At 44.0% G+C, this 16,448-nt stretch overlaps 1 protein-coding gene across 1 annotated transcript in view; it reads left to right on the top strand.

The window, feature by feature from the left end:
* LOC119382907 (ubiquitin-protein ligase E3A) overlaps nucleotides 1-16,448 on the top strand; it is a 45,696-nt gene that overhangs the window by 26,629 nt on the left and 2,619 nt on the right. The window contains exons 11-15 of the mRNA XM_037650813.2: nucleotides 338-543; nucleotides 4,372-4,539; nucleotides 7,088-7,243; nucleotides 14,146-14,216; nucleotides 14,687-14,830. Coding sequence (XP_037506741.1) covers nucleotides 338-543; nucleotides 4,372-4,539; nucleotides 7,088-7,243; nucleotides 14,146-14,216; nucleotides 14,687-14,830 — 745 coding nt within the window. The remainder of the gene's footprint in view (nucleotides 1-337; nucleotides 544-4,371; nucleotides 4,540-7,087; nucleotides 7,244-14,145; nucleotides 14,217-14,686; nucleotides 14,831-16,448) is intronic.

Raw genomic sequence — 16,448 nt, 5'->3', positions numbered from 1 at the left:
CGGCGTCTTTTGATACTTGTTTCTTCGTCATTCACGCTTCTTGAGCGAGCGTCGGGCACCGTACTATCCCGCTGCCGTTCGAAAGCGGCCACGCGCGCGCTTTATTGACGCGCTCGTTTGTGACAATTGTGCTGACCCGAAGGTCGCAGGATTGACGCTTGGCTGTGGCAATCGCATTTCGATGAAGACGGAAGTGTGAGGCCGTTGTGATGCCCTCCTATACAGCGTCCTTCATAATCATATCATGGTTAAAACCACACCAATTATATTATTTCACTGTGTATTATGAAAGCAAGGTGTTATGAATCACAGTTTTGCATGGTCGTTCTGCTTTCAGCAATGTTCACTCTGAACAGTGAGACTCAAACGTACTGGTTCAACCCAACGTCCTTTGAGAGTGATGCCCAGTTCAAGTTGATTGGGATCATCTTGGGTCTGGCCATATACAACAACGTCATCTTGGACGTGCACTTCCCCATGGTCGTGTACCGGAAGCTGCTCGGACGCAGGGGCACCTTCCACGATCTCCAGGACTGGAATCCTGTGAGTACAGAGATAATCTTTCTTCCCTTTTGACAAAGCAATTGTAAACAGCAGAGTGCAAATTTGGTGCAGGACGCCAAAGAACACACACAGGAAAGGACAAGCGCTTTTAGTGCTTGTCCTGTGCTGTGTGTGTCATTCTGTGTCCCGCACCTAATTTGTGCTCTGCTAGATAATTTTTCTGGGAATCCTCCTCACCTAATTTGGTGGGGTTTCTTAAATTAAAAAAAGTAGGCTTGTGCGAATAGTAAATTTTAGGTCCGAAGCGAATTCAAAGCGAATAGTGGTTTGGTCGAAGCGAATTCGAATAGTTTATATCACATATTATATAGAAAAATGAGCATATTTGTCATGGCCCAACTAACCAGTGCAATATTTTTAAAGGGACACTAAAGAGAAACAATGAATTGGTTTAGATTGATAAAGTGTGCTCGGAGAACTCTTGTGTAGTTTATTTCACCACCATAGGTTTATTATTAGAGGAGAAAACCAAGTTCAAAGTTTCGTTTTTAAATTTCGCGCCGAACTTTGTCATTCGTGACGTAAAAGACTTCAAAGAGCATTTAACATATTTTGGCGCCACTGGCTCGACGAAATTTCCACAAACTCGTTATGTCAAGTCTCTGGCCCCCTCAGAGGACAATGTACTTCGGTTTAACCGATTAGGAACTACGTAGGCCCAAGCAGGCGCCGTCAAAAATATGTGATGTCACGGCAAATGGTGCGGGAATTCCAAGGTGGCGTCGTCACCTGTATTTTCTTTTTGCGCGTTTTCTCGCTTATTAAGCGTCTTCTCGCACCAGGCGTGGTGTTTTTGGTATCGTGGAAGACTACTTTACTAATGCGAGAAAAATCGTTTTGCTCTTTAGTGTCCCTTTAAAGTTGAAACAAGGCACATGCATATGTCAATTTTTTTGGTTCAAAGGAAAGTGGAAGTATTTTTAAGTAGTAGGATTTGACTTTCGGTAGAATGCAAGTGATAACCTGTAAAATATGTTACGTTTTAAAATTTATTATACTTGTAACATAAGCCGGTATAACAAGCTTTTAAACTTAAAAAATGATGAATCAATGTGAAGGGTAATACAGTACAACCTCATTAATTCAAACTCGGTTATTTCGAAATCCTGCATAATTAGAAGGATTTCTGCGGCCCCGTATTTTGCAAGGTAAATTTGAGTGGGTAATTTGAAGTGGAGGGCGGTACCAGCCCGGTTAATTCGAAAGCTTTGGGTGCCACGTGCCAATTCCCGATCCTGATTTAGACGCAAATCCGCAGAAACGATGGCCCTTAGGAGCCGCAAGGCAATGCAGTGTAGCGATACTAATGGGTGACAAGTGAAGCACCCCAGCCTCGCTGCTGCCAGCGCAAGAAAAAAAAAAAAACAAAAGGCGGTCTCGTGGTCAACTGAAATGTGCGCTTGCGGAAAAGAAGACGTGCTTCACTGCAACACAGCGGTGACACGCGGGCAGCATGACGCGTGTTTCTCTAAACGTCAGCGCGTCATGATTTACCCATTCTTTCTGGGAAAATAGAGAAATTAAAAAGGGCGGTCTGACGGAATTAGCGATGTATGCGGTTGTTGGCGGTTGTTTCGGCAATTTGCGCACTTGCACTGCTGGCGGAGTACTTGCCTGCAACGCCTACTTCGAAAACTCAGTTCGAAAACTTCAATGATCATCTTTTCCACCCAGAACACATCGCGAATTCCGTCACACTGGTCATTATTAAATTATTTATTTTAACAGAAAGAATGGGCGAATGGTCGCATCATGACGCGCTGACGCTGCAAGGAGCAGGTGACATGCTGCCCGCGTGTCACCACTGTGTTGCAGCGAAGCATGTCTTTTTTTTTCCGCAGGCGTGCATTTCAATTGACCACGAGACCGTTTTTTTTTCCTCTTTTTTTTCTTGCGCTGGCAGCAGCGAGGCCCGCCGTTTCCCCGGTTTAGTGTAAAAATTGGGACCAGGTATTGCTGGAAAACATAACCTTTGTAGCCGCAAACTAGCAGGCACAGCAAACGACCATCTCTGATTACTTCCAGTAATTCAAAGTTCCTTGCATCCCGCTTTTCGTATCTTTGGCTAATTCGAAAACCCGCTTAATTAGATTTTTCATAGTCCCAGTGACTTTGAATTAACGAGCTTTTACCGTATGCTCATTTAAAATTGAAGTAGGGCTTCGCGGCAGGGCGGATTTCTTCTGGAAAGGTGTATTCACGGTACTGCACACCTTCACTGCAGTGAAACCACCTTTACAGGGGGTTACATGCGGTTTATATGTCTATTCGTTCATTTCGAATACTTCAAAATTTCCTGGAATTTAAATTCGTTTTGAAACGAATTCGAATACTGTAATATTCGTTCGAATATTCGAAGTGCTTCAATATTTGCACAAGCCTAAAAAAAGGGTATTTTGGAAGTAGAATATTTGTTTATCTTGGCCGTCACAGCTTACTTAGTATTGAGTAACTTCAAGAAGCTGAAGCATCATGCTTCCGTGACTCTGCAGTAACTATCACAATTCTGGGAACTACAGCTATTGAGAGGTCTAAAGAAGACAAAATTGATGCATCATGCAACTTATTCAAGTGTACCACTATTCTACCAGCAAGGCTCCATAATACTCGTAAGCAACTTTTTAAATTTCACGAAAGCTGTAAATCTTGTAGTGTATCATGAACACTTAATCAGAACACTTCATACATTTCATGCTCAAAAAGAAAAAGAACATGTGCGTCAGCAAGCCGTCAATTGCGCTTATTGAAAAGGGGATTGCATATTTGTTGGGTTAATGGTGTCATCAAGGCATGTGGCAGACATTATGGTGTTGCTTCCTCGCTGTGATTGTGTGCCAGTCTTACGTTTCTTTTTAGTTCATATTTATTGTATATACGAGGGCTATAAAAAAGTAAGGACCGTTTGCTGCTAATATTTAAATATTTACACGTCAGAATAAAGATTTATTTGTTCAGCGACATCTGTTAATTCTTTACGAAGGTGCTGAAGTTATTGTTTTGACTAAGTAGTCATCTGCTTGTTGGGGAATGCAAGCAACAATGTCTGCAAAAATCGTTGCTCCCGCCTCTTGTAAAGTGTGAGCTGTAATTCGATTTTTGCATGCAAAAGGATCATCAGCTTCTCATATTTATGCGGAGTTGTGCCTACTTTATGGACCTGAAGCGATGAGTGAAGGAAAGGTCAGAAAATGGTGTCAAGGCTTCACAAATGACCGCACAAATGTGCATGACGAAGAGCAGAGTGGAAGAGCCAGAATCCTGACCAATGAAACTGTTCAACAAGAGAACCGGGGATTGCGATTAGATCGATGACTGAGTGTTAGTGGTTTGTCGGATGAATGTTGTCTTGTCAGCCACATTACACTTTGCACGATTGTAACTGTGAAGCTCGGATATCACATAGTGTGTGCAAGGGCGGTACTAGAAATGCTTAACGACCAACTCAAACAGCAAATAATTCCCAGGCGGCGAACTTCAATGCACAGGGACTAAAGAAAACTGGTGCAGCGGTACGAAAAGTGCTTAGAAGTTAACGGTGATTATGCAGAAAAGTGAAATAGTTTTGGATAAACCAGCCAATAAAAACTTTTATTAACGAACATTTATTTTTTTTTTAAACCAAACGGCCGTCACTTTTTGAATAACCCTCGTATTTTCCGTTGCAGTATAATTGCACACAGTTATTTGTCAGCGCTTGTGTTGTCTGCTTCTTACCCTCCGTGCCATTTTCGCGCTGTTTTTATCGCAGTAATATGACCAGAACGTTTGTGGGTCCCTGATTTGAATTCTCGTACCCCTTGTATGCAGAGTTTAGCAAAGGGCTTACAGCAGCTGCTGGACTACAAAGGGGACGACATGGAAGAAGTGTTTGTGCAAAGCTTTAGAATCACCTACAAGGATGTGTTTGGCACTGTGCTCTCCCATGACCTCAAGGAACACGGCGACACCATTCTAGTCAACCAGGACAACAAATGGGTCAGTCGCAATGCATTCCACTTTGTGAAAAAAAAAAAACTGCTTTTTAAGCGTGAAAAGGGTTGGTGCTTCCTTGTTGTCATTTTGTTGTCATTATTGTTCAGATTTTTTATTTCGTGCCCTGACCATCAAAGCCTGTGCAAAGTTTGCATCATCAGAAAGTATCACTAAACAATCTGTTAATATCTGCTTAGGTCTTCAGGCCTCGAAGTATGGTTCACCATCAAAGGGGATGCCACAGTAGTATTTCGCTACCAAATAAAGCGGATTTATGGCATGAAGGCTGACCGACTGCATTTTAATGCATAGATGTAGGCTTGTACACTCTATTAGCCAGTTTTTTTTGTTAATGAGAAAGCCGCGCTCGGTTACATTGGCTTTACATTACACACTAGGTGTTCCCTGCAAAAGCAGACAGTGCCGTTTTTTTCTCCAGTGTTCAGTACCATGCAACTATTTTTAAACATTTTATTCTCTTCCATAGTTAAGTGAATTTGATTGGTTGATTTGTTGTTGATTCATTTTAGCATCGTGCACCAGACATTCTGTGCATGTCCGGATATGTTTTCATTTGGCTGTGACTGCTGGATGACACACATGAAATCAATCTATATGTTGCCCTTAAACATGGCTGACACCTATCGCCTTGCAGTTTAACTTTACATTAGTAGGGTTATACAGAAAACTTGCATATGAGATTATGAATCCTGCAACTACTTAAATGAATGCATCATCACTTATACAGTCGACGACCGATAATTCGGACTCCACGGGGAACGTAAATAGGTCCGAATTATCAAATGTCCGAAAAAACGAATGCGTCAGAAAAAAAAATGCTTTTATTGACACTTCAGGGTCCCAGTGGCCGAAAAAAGTTGTCAGTGCGTTGCTGCCCGCACTTCCGCTTACATGCAACCAAGTCCGCCTGTATCTCTGCCGGTGTGATGTGATCGCTGTACGATGACGAGCTGGTTTCGTTCGTGAAGGCAAAGCATCTGTGCGACGCACTTAGTGGTCGCACAAAGAGGCAGCATGAATGGCGGCGTGGCAAGTTCGGGTTCTCGTCTATTAAATGTGTGCACTACGCATGCAACTGCACCAGACCACATGAACTATCGAGCAGTTGACTGAAGATGCTTATCGTAAGGCTTGTCAGTGATTGAGCCGTACTGGCGCGTTTGCCACCTGCCGCCATCACGCCTCCATGCATTTCCACTGCTTATCCGTAAAGACATCGCCGCACGGCGCCGTGATAGCGGCCCCTTTGAATTTCCGGTCCGCTTCACCCCATAACATTTCGGCATCGCGACAAAGCTGATTTTCGGACTCTGCTACTGTCACAAACAGGTCGACTCATGAAAGCGCTGGTTGGAACTTACGAGATGATAGATGCGGCAGAGGTGGGGGCTTAAATTATTGCCTTTCGGACCTGCAATTTGGGCAGAAAGTCCGAAAAATCGGACGCCGAAGAGTTTTGGCGTCCGAAATTTTTGATGTTCTTGACCATTGACGTCTGTGGGGCTGGTGACGGTGCCACGAAAGCATCCGAATTTTCGAGCATGTCCGGATAATCGGGCGTCCGAAAAATCTGCAGTTGACTGTATCTACTGCGTTTCGTTGTCGTCAGCACGGCCTTCGGCACTGGCTGTGAGGGCACTGTTGGTGCCATTTAACTCAAATCTTTTGAGACAGCAGAGCGTAAAATAAAGCAAGTCTCAAGATAAAAATGGACGCTCGCGCAAAACGCTTTATCGCAGACGCATTCGACAGAATGGCGGCGATAGCAGAGCGGGTATACAGGAACCGGAATGTAGGATGTTCGCGATGTCGATACGATTTCCCACAGTTGACTAGTGCCTGCAAGATTGGCATTTCCAATCACAAATCTCTGAGGCATAAAGTAGCAATCGAAATAAAGCCTCATAGATCACCAATTAGCTTTCGTTTTGATCTCTGAGGCCATACTTTGTATGGTACGGGTGCCGTAGGAGATAATGGCTGGCGATTCGGCGTGCGGAACAGTCTCGGACAGGGTCCGGATTATCGAATGTAGATCTCGCAGCTGTCCGAAATATCGGTCGTCTTTACACATTACTTCTATGGGATCATCGGCGGTGCCGCGCGACTGTCCGAATTACCGAGCATGTCCGAATTATCGGTGTCCGATTTATCGGTCGGCGACTGTGTGCAGTTATAAAATTCTCAGCCACCAATGCTAGCATCATTATTCTGATGACGATGTAGGTGTCGATACTGAGGCCAGTGACTAAAGCTACAGAGGAAGTGAACTGGACTCAAATTAAAATTCATTCTAGTATTCCTATTCAAGGATCAAGTTCAATAGGACAGTTTTCAAGCAATTGTTTGAAAGTTCCAAATATTTGCATATCCCTAATGGTTTTCATGAAGGATGAGTTTGAATGGGCTCATATCACGTGTTGATTTTGCAGTGATAACTATAATTAGGTTAGATAAATCCTTTTATGCCAACCCCCAAACAGAATGCTTAGGCTGGGTATAACTCCTTTCTTACTCTGTTCCCACGCAGGAATTTGTTGACTCATACACTGACTTCTTGCTCAACAAGAGCATAGAGAAGCAGTTCCGCGCATTTCGTCGTGGTTTCTTGCTTGTGACTGACGACTCTCCCTTGGAGATGCTCTTCCGGCCAGAGGAAGTGGAACTGCTTGTATGCGGCAGCAAGGTAATAGTGTTTGTTGCCTCGTACCAGGCTTTTCACAGTACGCAGGTAAGCTCCTGTCTTGCCCAGCTTTGGACCTCTTCGAGTATAAACGTGAATTCAAGTACATGTCTCGTGATTTAATTAAACCTCTTGATTTCTAGCACACTTGCCTGTGGCACTAGGCGTTATGCCATATTTTTAGGGGTGTGCGAATATTCGAAATTTTGTATATTTTTCGAATAGTGTTTGCTATTCGATTTGATTCGCACTGGAATTTTACTATTCGAACTATTCGAACTTCCCCAAAACACAGTCAACGTCCGATTGAAAGTGACCCCTTCAGATTTTCAATATGCTTCACCTCATTACACTCTCGTAGTGTGGCAAAGCTGCCTTTCAAGCTCCGCTACGGTCGAACTTTGCCAAGAAACATTCAACGTCCGATTGGAAGTGGTCCCTGGATTTTTAGTATGTTTCACCTCATCACACTCCCCCGTATTGTGGCAAAGCTACCTTTCAAGCTCCGCTATGGTCGAACTTTGCTAAGACACAATCAACGTCCAATTGGAAGTGGTCCCTGGATTTTCAGTATGCTCCACCTCATCACACCCCCGTATTGCGGCAAAGCTGCCTTTCAAGCTCTCATAGTTAATTTACAGCGCGAAAAACGAGAGACAAAAGAAAAAGCGCTGCTTTCAAGCTCCTTTCACTGCTTTCAAGCGCGCTTTCAAGCTCCGCTACGTTCGCAAATGTATTAACTCAAACTGCTGGTTCCAACATGGAGATGGAAAGATGTGGCAGAGGTGGGGCCTCAGTTAATGCTGTTTTGGACCTGAAATTTGGGCAGGAAGTCTGAAAAATCGGAAACCAAAGCTCTTTAGCATCCAAAATTTCAGATGTTCTTATATATCGACGTCTACAAGGCAGATTTGGAACTCCGGAGAGCACACCCTTGACCGCCACATCACAGTGGCTTCCACCGAAGTTGAAAGAGGAGGAGAGGCTGAGGAAATGGCATCTTTGCCTATCACGTGTAAAGTGTTGTCGGCAACACTTTGGTTGCACCAAATCATGTACATAGATACAATTCGGCCTCTACATTGCCTCATTCTTGATGAGACAACTATGAAACACCACCCCGCCAGTGCTTCATCAACCTAGCGAAGAGAAACACTTTCATGTTGCTATCTCATAAGAATATGCTTAGGAATGCTCTCTAACGTTTTTTTCTGCAATTTCGCCTTGAAGTATTCGAAAAATATTCTATTCGATTCGCACTCATGCTTCAATATTCAAATTCGCTTCGCACCCAAAATTTTGCTATTCGCACAGCTTTACATATTTTCGTACATTTCTCTTTTACCAACACAGACTAGCCACTTGAGAAACTGGTGCTTGCATGAAATCACCTAGCACAAGCGATGTATTGATTTCTCACATTATTGGCCTGTAGCTACTGCTAGTTCTTTGAGATGCCTTGTTATGCTGTTCGAGTATTGGGATTGGTTAACTTTCATGTTAGGAGACAACACTACGAACGTGCTGGTAACATCGCTTCAAACAGTGTATGTGATATCATTCTTATTTCATCTTGTGCCATTGCGTTTTATTCGTGCTCTCGTCTCTAACGCACACTGCTTATTGTATAAAGATTCTGAACTCCTGAATGAAAAAAAAATGGGACCGCATGCACGTTTTGGGACAAGAGCTTAAACTAAATTGCGGGCAGGCAATCGCTTGTCTCTCTCCGCTTTTTCGTTGACATCCTCCTAAAAAGTCATGCTGTTACATTTGTTACATTTTAAATGCGAAGCATTTCTTACTGAACCTTTGGCACTTTGAGCGTTTCTATCTACGTATCTATCTGTCTGTCCGTCCGTCCGTACATCCGCCCGCCCACGTCTGGGTGCTCTCATGATCGCCTCCCTACCTTGGTGTAGACCATAATTGGCATGGGAGGGTAAGAAGATTTGACTAATATGACTGTCGGGTCATGACATGAATAAAGTAAAACCTCGTTAATTCGAAGGCCTCGAGACCGAGAAAAATATCCCCATTAAGCAGGATTCCCAATTATCCGAAACAACTGGAAATCAAAGAAATCACCCAGAAATCGTGATATACGAAAGTCACACCTTTATTGTGGCAAGTCCGCCTACTTGGAGAAAAATTCCTCCATGCATGACTGACGCATTCGGTAGTTCACAGCACTGAAAGTCATATTTTCCAGCCTGTCAATGAGGCGCAGCATCTCAGCCTCGCCGCCATTGCACTCGACGAAGCTGCGCACAACACTCAAGGCATCGATGACATCCACCAAACGGGGTGCTCGGGAGGGCTCGTCATTGCTGTCAACATTAGAGGCCGAATCGGTCGATCTCGCAGCTATCGGCGTAACATGTCTGCACTGTGCACTCGACATTTGCGTACTCGGAGAATCTGATTGGAGTGCACTCCTCGTCCTCCGCGTGCAAAGCCTCATATTGAGCGCAGAGAGTCTCCCCTTCTTCATCAAACAGGCAAGTGACAGCGGACAAAGAAAAGAGCCCGATGTAATAGAAATGTACTGCAGAAGAATTGATGCCTGGGCAAAGTGACAGCGGTGACAGCACACTCAGCGGAGGTTGCCTCTTTTTTCACAAACCCGGCGTGCTCAAAACACCGTCGAATAACGGTGGCCTCCACCTGCCTCCATGCGTGAACAATGAGGCAAATACCACCGAGGAGCTCAATGTTATACTCCTTTCCATTGTCATAGTAAAGGAGCATTCGCTTCAACAGATTGTAGCGATATATTTTCCTGGTATATGATGTATGATGCCCTGGTCCATCGGCTGCAATAGCGACGTCGTGTTCGAGGGTAGAAAGACCAGCCTGATTGCCTGCAGGTTCTGAATGTCACTGTGAGCTGGGCAATTATCGACCACGAACAAAACGCTGCGCCCTGCGACCGCAAACTTGCGGTCAAGGTGCCGCACGTATTCTTCAAAGAGTGCAGCCGTCATCCAAGCTTTCTTGTTGTTTTTATAGATCAGGTCATCCTTGGATGGCAATCTTGCATTTTTGAAATAACGAGGCTTTTCTGTCTTCCCAATAACAAGCAGTGGCAGCTTATGCTCGCCGCACATGCTTGCACCAAACAAAACAGGGATTCTGTCTTTGTTCTGTTTCCACCTCTTAATGTCTGCCTCCTTCAAAGCGAACATCTTCGTAGGCAACATTTTGTAGAATAGAGCAGCTTCATCAAGGTTGTAAACATCTGTTGCTTCGTACTTGGCGAGTAGTGGAGCCAAGGTGTACTGCTTCCAGCCGTCGACAACAGACTGATCCGCGCTGCCACTCTCGCCACAAACAGTCACGAATGTCAAGTTGTCGCGCTCCTTAAATCGGGAAAACCAACCATTGCGGCATTTAAACTCAGAATGTCCAAGTTGCAGCGCCAGCTGGTTGGCCTTCTCACGCAATATGGTCCCATTGACAGGAAGGTGTGCTGCATTGGCTTTCTGCAGCTAGTCGATCAGAGCTGCTTCAACGTCGGCGTACGTAGGCGGGCGTACTCGTGTGTGCTTTGACGAGTGCGTCTTGCTGTAAGCGTCGAGAATTTTCTTTTTATTCTTGATAATGTTGCACAGTGTTGACAGAGGCACGTGGTGCTTTTCGGCGAGAGCCATTTTCGACGCCGTCGACTTGCTGGCCTCTTCAATTAAGCACACCTTTTCGTGCAGGGACAAGCTCTTGTACTTCGGCATCTTCCTTCCAAGCACACCTCATTCAACCAATTCACAGGGAAGACACTCAAGCGGAGACAGGAGACAAACTGAGCAGTCGCACCGAATTGCACAATGCTTGCCAGCCGACATCCAAATGACACAAAGACTCCACAAAACATTCACTTCGGTAGAGTGGCTAACATCGCTGTTGAGAAGATGATGATCATGATCGCAACTGCACGCATCGCCGTCTGGCAATTGCTCAAACATGGTGTCTACGACATATTTCCGGTAAAAAAAAGCATGGCCTTCGAGATCCGTACATCAAAAAAATAATAATAATAATAAATACGTATGTTTTAGTTACAGCCTCAGAGATTCGCAACACCCTTTGCATATCTCGGAAGTCGTGGCCAAGTGTGCCAATTAACCAGGAAGTGGCAGACTGGCCGCACCAATTATCCGGTTAAATTTTCATGTAAAAATGTGGGACCGCGCAAATAATACAAATTATCCGGGATTCCCAATTAACCGAGTACAAATTACGGAGGTTTTACTGTAACTTGAAAATCCTGTCGCATACGTCATCAAACCCTTTCCTCCAGACACGTGTGGCACGTACCTGTTTACCACGGGCAGTGGTGTACGGGTATGCGCCACAGGTGATTGACATTTTATATCTACAAAGGAACGGCGAGAACAGACATTGGTAATTTAAATGCGAGAGCGTGAAGTAGAAACCGACATCGGCAGCGTTGACCCGACGAATGGAAAGAATAATAATTAGGATCCCTGCAGGAATCGAACCCAAGCATTTTTGCGTGGCAATCAGGTATTCTACCACAGAGCCACACCAGGTCTATAAACTGGTTTGGAAAAACAGCCTATGCGGGCGTAATGTCGGTGCAATGTCAATTGTGGTTGTGGTGCTGGCTATCTAATTTTGCAAAAAAGCAATAAACCAGAGCTGTGCGAATAGCAAAATTTTGGATGCGAAGCATGAGTGCGAATCGAATATTTTTCTAATATTTCTCGAATATTTCTGGAATAATTTTTGAATACTTCGAAGTGAGAGTGCAGAAAAAACGTTAGAGATGATTTTTAAGCGTATTCTTATGAGATAGCAACATGAAAGTGTTTCTTTTTGCTAGGTTGATGAATCACTTGCGGGGTGGTGTTTCTTAGTTGTCTTATCAAGAATGAGGCAATCTAGAGGCTGAATTCTATTTCTGTGTGTGCTTTCTATTCTATTCTATGTGCGTGATTTGGTGCAACCAAAGTATTGCCGACAACACTTTACACGTGATCGGCAAAGATGCCATTTCCTCAGCCTCTCCTCCTCTTTCAACTTCTGTGGAAGCCCAACTGATGTGGTGGACAGCGGTGCGCTCCCTTCAAGTCTGGAGTTCCAAATCTGCCTTGTAGACGTCGATATATAAGAACATCTGAAGTTTTGGATGCTAAAAATCTTCGGCGTTCGATTTTTCGTACTTCCTGCCCAAATTTTAGGTCCAAAACAGCATTAGTTGAGCCCCCACCTCTGCCACATCTTTCATCTCCATGTTGGAACAAGCGTTTTCTTGAGTTAATATAGTTGCGACCGTAGCGGAACTTGAAAGGCAGCTTTGCCGCAATACGGGTATGTGATGAGGGGAAGCATATTGAAAATCTAGGGACCACTTCCAATCTGACGTCTGTCTCTTGGCAAAGTTCGACCGTAACGAAGCTTGAAAGGCACCTTTGCCGCAATACCTGGGTGTGATGAGGTGAAGCATGTTGAAAATTTAGTGACCACTTTCAATCGGACGTTGTGTCTTGACAAAGTTCGACCGTAACGGAGTTTGAAAGGCAGCTTTGCCGCAATACGAGTGTAATGAGGTGAAGCATATTGAAAATCTGAAGGGTCACTTTCAATCAGACGTTGACTGTATTTGTTTTTGAGACGTTCGAATAGTAAAATTCCAGTGCGAATCGAATGGAATGGCAAGCACTATCCGAAAAATGTTCGAAATTTCGAATATTCGCACACCCCTAGTTAATACATTTGGGACTGTAGGGGAGCTTGAAAGGCAGCTTTGCCGCAATACCGGGGTGTGATGAGGTGAAGTATATTGAAAAATCTAGGGACCACTTTTAATCGGACGTTGACTGTGCCCTGGCAGTTCGACCATAGCGGAGCTTGAAAGCAGCTTTGCCGCAATACGAGAGTGTAATGAGGTGAAGCATATTGAAAATTTGAAGGGGTAACTTTCAATCTGACGACTGTATTTGTATTTGGGAAATTCGAATAGTTCAAACAGCAAAGTTGCAGTGTGAATCGAATTAAATAGCAAACACTATTCGAAAAATATTCGAAATTTCGAATATTCACACACTCCTACAATAATCACTACATATGTACTCCTACCATACAGGCATCATATCAGATTAACGGTTGTAGTTCCAGTGTTGGCTTCGCTTTTATAGCAGTCTAATAAACATTACATTTGTATTCCTATGATTCAGCAAGCTATATTGAAGCATTGCTTGACCCCAGAGGAATACATTAACGAAAGTTGCATGATATTCACATGATTGCACCATAATGCGCACTTATTTTCGATAATACTGACATATGTACTTTAATGTGAGGGCTGACGTTACGTTGCTCCATAAGTTACCCTTAAAACGGCAGTGTTGTCGACGTGCCTGGTAAGCCCACGATGTGCACACAGCTACTACACTTACAAAAACACGTCGATCCACCTCGTAACGCTTGGCTCAAAGCCATGAAATACAGCAGAGAAGTACTTGCTGACTGCTTCGCAGGAAACCAATTCCCACAACGCATGGGATCTGCCGAATTTTTTTGTCACGCAGAATCAACCTGCCAAATCTTTTATGTTGCCAGTTTGTCTCCGAGTGAAAAGCTTCTCATCGATTTTTTTATACCTCCTAAAAGACCAGCTGCAGTTAGGCTTTGCATTGTGTAAAAAGCTTAGCTTTAGAAGGTGTTGGTACATAGGAACCTCTGTCTGCGCAATCTTTTACACCCAACATCCGAGTCGGTGCGTTACAGAAAGCTTTCTGTTACAGAGCTGGCTACATTATTGTGCAATTTAGCTTTCACATACACAGAGCATTGGACATGCGATATACAATGGGTTGGCAATTCATATAACCATTTTGTCGTTGCCGATTGAATTTAAATTCTCTTGCGTGTCATTATTTCAGAATTTTGACTTCAACGCTCTTGAAGAGTCAACCGAGTATGACGGTTACACAGCCAACAGTCCTATCATAAGGTAACGTGCTTGTTCTTGCATTTTATTTCCTGTTGTGTGGCCGGGAGCAAAGTTGCGCCCAGACCCATAGTTTGAACTTTATCCCAGCTTAGTAGTTTATAGAAAAGGTGCCTTGCCAGCACATCACTGTGAACTAAACGGGCTGCTACATTGGACTGCAAAGCCTGACCCAAGACAGCTTGCCTACACCTTGGCCCCATCCAGCCCACAGAAATTGGCATGCATTTTCATAATTGCACATTTTTCTTCATTGTTTTTCTACAGAATAGGCATAGCAGCAATACGTATATTATATAGCCCATACAACTTTGTAAGCCCATATAAATTTGTACAAGATATACAAACACACATACGTGGTTTGATTTCCAGAACCATTTATGCATCATCTGTGACACACACATGTCGCTATGGCTTTGAGGCAATGCTGATAGTACGCGCTTTTTGTTATTTTCTTCTTTCATCTTCTGCAGACATTTTTGGGAGCTGGTGCATGAATTCAGCCAGGAGCAAAAGCGAAAGTTGCTTCAGTTCGCGACGGGCAGTGACCGGGTACCTGTGGGCGGTCTCTCAAAGCTCAAGCTGGTAATTGCACGCCACGGTACAGACTCTGAAAGGTGCGCAGAAACTACTTCATTTTAATTTTCTCTCCTCTCTGTTTGTTCCGTATGCCTATGTCTTGATGTCGATCTCGTGCAAACAGACCCTCAGTATATACTAGATGCTTTGATTGATTGAAGTACACCAATCGTGGCCCGACTATCCACTTGAGTGTCACTACTTTGATTGAGATACATTTTCGCCCCCATTCATAAAGAAAGATCTCTGATGTTTTGCCATTGTCAGTAGTGAGTGTGGTTTCAGGAATTAAAGATTTTACAATGTGTGCTTGCTACGACTCTCTCACTCCCTCTCAAAGACACCTGTATACAGTGGAATCTCGTTGATACAATTCTGCATAAGACGTCTTTCAGCCAAATATGTTTTTGCTTTTATTCTAGGCCAACATCCCTTAAAAATAATGCATTTTCACTAGGGCTGTGTGAATAGCAAAATTTTTGGTGCGAAGCGAATTCGAATATTAAAGTTTGTGTGCGAATTGAATCAAATATTTTTTTAATCCTTTGAAACGAAATTACAGACAAACAGTTGCAGACGATCGCTGAGCATATTTTGAGATAACAACATAAAAGCATTTCTTTTAGCTAGCTTGGTAAAGCACTGGAAGGGTGGTGTTCCCTAGTTGTCTTATCAAGAATGAGGCAATACAGAGGTCAAATTGTATTTACTTACATGATTTGCTGCAACCAATGTAGTGTCAGCAACATTTTACGTGTGAAAGGAAAAGACGCTATTTCCTCAACCTCTCCTCCTCCTTCAACTTCTATGGAGGCCCAAATAATGTGGTGGACAAGGGCACACTCCCTTCGAGTCCATCAGAGTTCCTAATCTGCCCCATATAGACGTCAATGTATAAGAACATCTGAAAAATCAGACGCCAAGTTTCAGCATCCGATTTTTTGGACTTCCTGCCCAAATTTCAGGTCCGAAACAGCATTAATTAAAGCCCTTATTTTTGTCGCATCTATCATCTCGTAGGTTTCAACAAGTGCTTTCGTGAGTCGATCTGTTTGTGGCCGTAGCAGAGTCTGAAAGTCAGCTTTGTCGCAATGCCAGAGTGTGGTGGGGTGCAGCATGTCGAAAATTTGAAGGGGCCACTGTCCCAGCGCCCTGCGTCTTTATGGGTAAGCACTGGAAATGTACGGAGGCGTGATGGCGGCAAACGCGCCCGTACGGCTTAATCGCTGACAACCCTTCTGATGAGCAACTGCTCAGTAGTGCATGTTGCCTAGCGAAGTGGTATGATGCGTATGGCCCGAATGTGCTGCTGTTCATGCTGCCTCTTTGTGCGAGACTGCTAAGTGCACCACACAGAAGCATTGCCTTCACAAATGTAAGCAGCTCCTCATCTTGTGTGCAGTCAGGAACGCAGTGAGGATCACGAACACTTTCATGACAAATGCATGCTTTACGGTACAGCAAGCGCCCCGGTAGTGACGGTATCAGCTTATTTAGCGATGTGCTGCACACAACTAGGAACAATTGGTTTCACGCATCAGCAAATGCTGCGTATCGGTGGAGATCCGGCAATGTGTATGCGCATCGTTTACGTGCGCACACGCATCGGGGAAAGCCGGACGAGTCATCCACTCTTCCAACACAGCCTTTGTGTTT

The sequence above is a fragment of the Rhipicephalus sanguineus genome, chromosome 2, assembly GCF_013339695.2.
Source record: "Rhipicephalus sanguineus isolate Rsan-2018 chromosome 2, BIME_Rsan_1.4, whole genome shotgun sequence".
Classification (NCBI taxonomy): domain Eukaryota; kingdom Metazoa; phylum Arthropoda; class Arachnida; order Ixodida; family Ixodidae; genus Rhipicephalus; species Rhipicephalus sanguineus.
The sequence above is the reverse complement of the archived record's forward strand: the minus strand, read 5'-3'. Positions and strand labels throughout refer to the sequence as shown.